Source organism: Dendrobium catenatum, unplaced genomic scaffold, assembly GCF_001605985.2.
Source record: "Dendrobium catenatum unplaced genomic scaffold, ASM160598v2 fragScaff_scaffold_273, whole genome shotgun sequence".
Classification (NCBI taxonomy): Eukaryota; Viridiplantae; Streptophyta; class Magnoliopsida; order Asparagales; family Orchidaceae; genus Dendrobium; species Dendrobium catenatum.
In genome coordinates, this window is record NW_021318735.1 from 1,355,772 (window position 1) to 1,363,290 (window position 7,519).

Genomic DNA, 7,519 nt, shown 5'->3' on the forward strand with positions numbered 1-7,519 from the left:
TTACGTATGGAAGAATAGGAGATGAAATAGTGGAGCAAAGCGCCGCAACAAGATTTTGGTCAGTGACGATCCACTGATTTACAGTGGAGTCACCGGTGAATGTACCTTCGGTCTGATTTTCTGATCCTTGAGGAGGAAGATTCTTTGGATCAAGAAATTTACTGAACCCGTTGGCTTTGAATATCTTGCTGATCTGCGATCTCCATACAGGGTAGTTGTCGGAGACGAGCTGCGACGGGACGATGTTCTTGAGGTTTGATACTACGAACTTGACAGTAGTAGAGATGTGCGGATCTTTGTCGTTTGTAGCAGATGCCGAAAGATCGTCGAGTTGTGATGTAGAGGATCTCGCCATCGAGGCAAGGGATTAGTTTCCCTGCTCTGATACCATGAAGAACAAGAAAACAGAGAGAGAGGGAGAAACGAGAAGAAGTGAGCTGGAAAACGAAAATAAAGTTCTGTTTCTTATTCAATGCTTATGGTACAAAGCTAATGACATTATATAGACAATACATAAAGCTTAGGCTAATCATAAGACGCCATCTGTCCTTTCTTTACAGAAATATATTTATATTTATTTAGTTATACTAATAGATCAATTGGCTGATATATTCACTAAACCGTTACCTATTAAACGGTTCAAAGATGGACAAGAGTGTCATCTTGAGGGGGGATGATATGCCGAACTGATCAGCCGTTAGTACTGCTCTGTCCGGCCTCCTCCTACAACACTATGTGCCTCAATTTGTGTGTTTCACAGCAACACTTTTACATAGCAAATCAGAGCCATTGTTGTCTAACTAACACTCATCTCACCGTTAACTTAATCTCTGATTTGGAGAGAGATATATATTGCTTATAGTAGCAGGATGTTTTCAATGAGAAAAATCACTTGGTGTTCTAAGGCTTTGTTTGGGACGGCTTTTTTATTGCTTTTTAAAACGGAGTTTTAGTACAATTTTTTTTTTGTACTAAAACTCCGTTTTAAAAAGCAATAAAAAAACCGTCCCAAACGAAGCCTAAATTCTTCTCTCAGTTTTCTCTGCTTTCATTCTAACGTTTATGCTACAGGTTTCAAAACTACAGCTCATTCAATTGACATTTTAAATTACATCGCTTGCATGAAGTTTTTTAATGAGAATAACTAATAATATGTTTTTCAATCTGTAAATAACTTTAACAAGTTTATTTTGATTGATATTTTAGGCTTTCCCGTCTCCCCATCGCAAGCAAAGCAAATTGTTTCTGAAGAAAGCTTTCTTTTACTCCACTGCTGGAAATTCCTAACGCTGATCCTAAACTTGACATCTCAAAGGTCTGGAAGAGAGCTAAAGTCGAGTTTCGTTTGGGACAGCTGAGATCCGACGCCTCTTTTATCTTATATTTTGTTTGGGTCGACTTTTTTGTTGCTTCTTAATTCAGCTTTTTAGTATAAAAATTTTAATTTCTTATAAAAAACCTGTTTTAATAACCAACAAAAAAATCGTCCAAACGAAGTTTTAATCATGGAAACTGACGTGATGCTCTATCAGGTGCTTTTCTGTTCGGGCGGGCGTTTCACGGAGGATGTTTTGTTTTTATTTGTTCTGATGATGATGATTTTGCTGTTTTCTTAGATTGCTTTGTTTGAGAATCCAGCGATAAAAAATGCCGTCGTGCTCTCGGAGGTTTATTATAGGATCAAGGCTCTCTGCACCAATGCTACGAAGAGCTTCTTCGTTTTCTACAGCGAGAATCATAGGTAAGTATAAAGCTCTTTCTGCAACTTCCTGTTCATTAGTAGTTGTGCTTAATCTGCAATAATTTTTTTTTTGGAGGAATGTACGAACTTGATAAAATTTTGTCTTTTGGTTTAATTCAGGGATGCTTATGTGGAAGAGAAGGTTGAGAAGATCTGTAATTTTGTTAAACATTTATTGTGGCTCATAAAGAAAATATTTCTGTTTTTAGAGGAGTCGTATGTAAGGTCTCTTCAGCAGCCTAATTTGCCGGACTTGGTTGCCATCCCAACATCTCTAAACATTTTGAAGGGAGAACTCGATGATCTAAGACTATCAAAGCGGGAAGTCATCTACCCAGAGGTATAATGATCATCCCATAGACGATTTCTTTCTTTAATATGACCAGAGTTTTCATTTTTTATGAAGCTTGACTAATATGCTGAGGATATTTATTTATGTTCATATCTTGTTTTTCCTTTCTTATACAAAGCACAAACTTGCGTTAGAGATTACTTCTGGCCTGCTCCATGGAATATACCATAAAGGAAGGTTTCGAGTTAACCGTTACAATCCATTAGTGGGCTATGTTGGTGATGAGATAGCAATTTGTGATAAGGTTAACATAAATAAGGCTTTTGGTGGAGATATTGTTGCCGCAGAGCTCTTGTGCCCTCAATACCAGCGGACTGAGGAGAATTCCTTGATTGTTGAGGATGTTAATGGTGTGTTTAGTTATGCTTAATATTGATTATGCTTTACCCAAATTATCAGCTTTTAGGTGAAGATGAGGAAGATGATGTTCACGTTGTTCCAGGTAATGTTGATGATGCTCCAAGGAATGCAAATATAGCAAAAGCTTGGGCTGGATTTAGACCTAATGTTTTCACCTTGCTCATTTGGCAATGTCATTGGTATTATAAAGAGAAATTGGAGCTCGTAAGTTGAAAAAACAAATCTAGTTCTACTATTTTAAGACTGGTCTATTTTTGTTATATTGAGTAGCTGATATTATTTTGAACTACTACTAAAGGACACCCAAATCTATTTCTACTATTCTAATACTGGATGGACGCAGAAACTGATGATCCTCTGAATATTGGTAAGCAATTATTATTGTAAGCACTGACTAAATATTGCTATTTACTTTTGCTTTGTGCTGAATGTTAGTTCCTTTTGGCAGGAATTTATCCAATTAGAGAGGCAAATCAGATGATTGAAGAATTTATGTTGGCTTGCAATTTTTCTATTGCCAAAATGATATTGAAGCATTTTCCATCGTGTTTATTGCTGCGGTGTGCCACGTTAGCTTTGGGTGGAATCTGAGTGTATCCATCAATCAAGTTGTACTGCTACACCTTACCTTAATTACAACAATCGAGCTCATCGGGGGTCCTCCACCCTGCTTGAGTTTTGGAGTTTTGTACATTAAAAAGTTTTTCCCGTACAACATTGTGATGCTATATACCCGAGTATTATGACAAAATATAATGAGAGTGGAGTGCCATGGCACTCTAAACCCTAGTATTGTGTGGTGCCAGACCTCGATGCTATCAAGCAGAGTGGAGATAGAGAATGGAGTTCCACAACACTCTAAAGTTAGCACCGTGGTGCTGCGAGTTGGGCTAACTGTTTTTTTACTTAATGGTTGTAGCTCTTTGTAGTTTTTAGCGAGTTTCTCTTTGTTTGTTTGTATGAGAACGGTGTAAGGGTGTACAGAGACAAGGAGAGAGTGAGAGAATTATTTTTAGAAGCAGTGAGAAAGCCGTCCTAAACGAAGCCTTAGCCATATTCATGATAGATTAACATGCTATATTTAGTTTAAATCATTTTCTTCTATTTGTGTACCTACTGAGAATTTGGGCCCTAATATCTTATTTCTTCTCCTAAGTTCAGATTTCTTTAATTCCCTCATATCTAAAGGGAATAAAATAAATAGAAGGAATTCAAAGGAACAAGGAAGACCATTATGAAATTCATCATCAAATTGGCATCAATTCAATTCTTCTTTTCTATATAATTGATTTAAAAACTTTTTTATGATTATTTTATCTAAACATTGGCTTAAAGTGGTCATTTTCTTTCATCAATTACCAAGACATTGACAAAATCAACAAAATTGACGTGTAGGTTGCATTGATTATTACTATAAGATACCTCATAAACATAAAAATTTTCCTACGAAGTTATAAAATTTTCATTATTGACTTTGAAATAATTTTTAATTTGTTGTCATATTTCATCAAGTTTGACAATAGTATATTGGATATAACTTAAATGTGGTTGGATTATATGACTCATTTGATTATAATTTTCAAACATCATTTATTATACATAGCTATAGTTATTAGAAAAAAATGACTTATGATAGGTTGGAATATTACATAAAATTACTAGACCATAATCATATTATCAGTGGTGATTCATTAGTAATATTCACCATACTAGATCAAATAGTACTTATCTTCAAATTTTATAAATCCGCAAGACATACTAGATTTGTCTCATTTTATTACTTTCAATTTTATATAATGATCAAATGTTTCATGAAGGATGAAGAATATGAATATCTTCAATATAGGTATTACGATAATTATTTGCGTGACTATCATCTCCTTTCAAATTCAAAATCATCTAATCATTATGATAGAGTCTTATTATACATCAAATTCACAAGCTCTAAAGATTTCTATCAATTTCAAATGTTGACACAAACATATAAAGTAAAAAAAAATGGAGACATCACAATGTAATGATGAGAGGCAATTTGACATATGCCTTCAGTGAGATAAATGAAGAGCAACAAAGGAATATTGATGAAGCAATTCCTCCAGCTTTCTTAAAAAAATAATAATAAAACGACTAAAATAATTATATATTTTATTTCAATATCTTATTATCAATATAAATATACAAATAACATTAAAAATTAATTTACATTAATAAATTAATAATAATAATAGTAATAATAATAATATTCATATTTACAACCAATATTATCATACCTTATTCTTCTAAAATCAAGAGTGTTTCTCACATCTTATAATGAATGTCAGCACCAAAACTACATCACTATTAGTTTTCTAGTTTCCTCCTTATAAAGTAGTCCATATATGTAATTTTTTTAATGAAAACCTGAACTTCTAGCTCACAAATAAAGAGGAATTTTTAGCTGTTTGCCCACAAAATTTCCCTCAGATTCTTTTGACAATCCAGTTTTCTCTTTTTATAGCATTGGAAGATGGTTAGCCACACCCAAGCCCTTGCGCAGAAATAATCACATAAGTAAAAAATTACCCTTTGCAGGTGTTTACATGCAAAAACTTCGCTAAACACAACAAAAATGACAAACAAAACAACGAAACAAGATCCAACATAAACTTCAACAACACGTAAAAGACGTGCATTATATCAAAGTAAACAAGGCAAGGAGCTATGTAACTCCACAAATTACTACCATGGTCATCAAAAAGTAAGAGACTAGTAACAAAACAATCAGGTCAATCAAGGCGGCCTTATTGCTGAGCGCACTGCACTCTCTGAGCACCGCCATGCATGTCCTCGTCCTCATCATATGCCTCCTGAGCTTGAGTTTGCTGCTTCCTCCTCATCTCCTCCTCCATGTTCACATCATGCAAGGTCGTCTCTTCGCACTCGTCAAGCTCCATGTCTGTAAGCTGAGTTCGGGTCCTCGCAGGAAGAATCGCCTCGAGAGCTTTGCACTGGTCTGGATTCAGCGAGTCCGGGAATTCGACGTTGAAATGGATGTAAAGCTTGCCTTTCATGAATGGCCTCTGGTACATCGGCATGCCCTCATCATTGATTGCCTTGAATTGATCTGCAGATATTATAACATGAACATAGTACATAGGTGAACTAACTGTCTCATGAATTGAGTTAGTAGCTATAAATATGAATATGAAATGATCTTAAAAAAGATTACCAGGCTTGACAACTTCTCCAGGGTTTGATTTGATAAGAAGCTGCCTGCCATCGAGATGGGTCAGCACGAAGCGGAAACCGCAGAGGGCATCTGTAAGGAAGAGAGAGTGCTCAACAAAGAGATCGTCACCCTTTCGTTTGAACTTGGGATGGTCCTTTTGTTGCAGTACAAACACGATGTCGCCCGTGATACAATCAGGCTACAATTATCAAGTGAAAGCAATAAGTCAGCAACAGTTTAAAACGTGGTACCGAGTAAACATTTGGTACATGGCAAATTTTTAAGTGTGCCACAAAAAAATTAAGACATGAAGAGAAATAGGTTAAGTGTATGATACTAGAAATTATTTTCAATCTACTGGTAAAATGACGCAAGAATTAAATTTTGGTGGTCACAGGAAAAAAGAGAAATGAAAGAGAAACAAAGCTTGCATAATAAAAGTGGTAATTTCATCCATAAGGGCATCTCCAACCGAGAACATCATTTTTCACGGCAAAATACAACAAAACTCCAAAATGCCATAATTCTGCTCCAATCGAACTCCATTTTAGATGCTTCTGCGAAGGTAACGACCCTTCTCCACTTTCGCGCGTTTTTTCGCCAAATCAGGTTGAGAGAGCAAAATAGCGTGGGTGAACAACGCAAAGCCAATATTGACGTCGCACTGTTCACCCGTAAGTAAATGGCAAAAGATTTGACGTCCGGATGGAGCGACTGAATGACGCCATACTCACTTTTGGCGTTCGGTTGGAGATGCTCTAACACTAATTTGCAAAATTACTATCTGCATGCCTTCAATTTTAAAATTATACTCAAATCTCAAAATTAACAATAAAATTTCAACCTGCATTTTTGTTTTCATCAAACAACATGAAGCATTTATCCCACTCCGTCCGTAGGCTACAAAAAATCCTTTTCTTTCATGGTGTCATATTATAAGTCAAATTTTCATGGATTATTTCTAACCATGTCTTTTAGGTATATCTCTAGCTTTCTTAACAAAGACCATATCTAATAAATACATCTACTATCCCAAATCGGATCATCAGAAAGCCAACATTTTATCATTTTATGTAACCAAACCATCCATGACGACTCACTCCAATCTTATATGCCATTAGAGCTACAACAACCTTTTCCCATATACAATAATACCATTAGAGGCTCAGCACTTGAATATTTGGCAAGCATTAGATTTTCTTTTATCATCCAAAAAAAAGATCTCCAGGGAGAAAGAAGAGCAAGCAACATACCGCTTCATCGGCCTCACCAGGGAAGGTGATTTTCTGCCCATTCTGCATACCCTTCTCTACGAAGACCTCAAGAACCTTTTTTTCCTGCACAACCTTCTCACCTTTGCACTGTGGACACCGATCCTTGTCATTAATGGTCTCGCCTGTCCCTTTGCATTCATTGCAAGGATGCTGCATCTGTTGAATCATCGATGGTCCCAAATGGCGAATTGAGACTTTCATGCCTGTACCTTCACAACCAGAGCATTTCATTGAAGCACCGGATTTAGATCCCTTCCTGCAAAACATGTAAAATGCCTTTATAAATTAACATAACTTCAGTAGTGAAGTGCAGCAACTCATAGTACTCACCCTTTGCATTTTGAGCAAAGAACATTCCTAGAAAGTGAAAGTTTCTTCGAAGTTCCATTGTACAATTCTTCCAAGGAGACCTTTAATGGATGAATAACATCTTCTCCTCTTTTCTGCCTGCGTCCACGGCTACTGCCCCGATCTTCTCGCCATAATAATCACAGGGAGTAAGAGCGGTATCAAGATCTCAGTTCTCAAAGGGATCAAATGAATAAAGTTTGCTTAAATATATCAAAGCTTACCACCAAAGGGGC

At 36.1% G+C, this 7,519-nt stretch overlaps 2 protein-coding genes across 2 annotated transcripts; one reads left to right on the forward strand and one right to left on the reverse strand.

The window, feature by feature from the left end:
* Positions 1 to 1,423: 1,423 nt before the first annotated feature.
* Positions 1,424 to 3,287, forward strand: LOC114579297 (exosome complex exonuclease RRP44 homolog A-like). Its single transcript, XM_028693406.1, has 7 exons — positions 1,424 to 1,532; positions 1,617 to 1,741; positions 1,862 to 2,081; positions 2,212 to 2,443; positions 2,536 to 2,657; positions 2,752 to 2,820; positions 2,902 to 3,287. Exons 1-6 carry the CDS (start codon positions 1,506 to 1,508, stop codon positions 2,812 to 2,814), a joined length of 789 nt encoding a protein of 262 aa, XP_028549239.1. The 5' UTR covers positions 1,424 to 1,505; the 3' UTR covers positions 2,815 to 2,820; positions 2,902 to 3,287.
* Positions 3,288 to 4,994: 1,707 nt separating this feature from the next.
* Positions 4,995 to 7,514, reverse strand: LOC110106782 (dnaJ protein homolog; the record flags this gene model as incomplete). Its single annotated transcript, XM_020836800.2, has 5 exons — positions 4,995 to 5,556; positions 5,662 to 5,860; positions 6,915 to 7,191; positions 7,266 to 7,407; positions 7,508 to 7,514. Coding segments are annotated over 5 exons (948 nt in total), but the record flags the coding sequence as incomplete, so codon positions are not given.
* Between the last annotated feature and the right edge of the window lie 5 nt (positions 7,515 to 7,519).

Bases quoted from the DNA above. Each gene is read 5' to 3' on its own strand.
- LOC114579297 (XM_028693406.1), top strand. From the start codon at position 1,506: ATGGAAACTGACGTGATGCTCTATCAG. The intron at 2,444-2,535 runs GTGTGTTTAGTT...ACGTTGTTCCAG, and splicing joins GATTGTTGAGGATGTTAATG to GTAATGTTGATGATGCTCCA. The intron at 2,658-2,751 runs GTAAGTTGAAAA...CTACTACTAAAG, and splicing joins ATAAAGAGAAATTGGAGCTC to GACACCCAAATCTATTTCTA.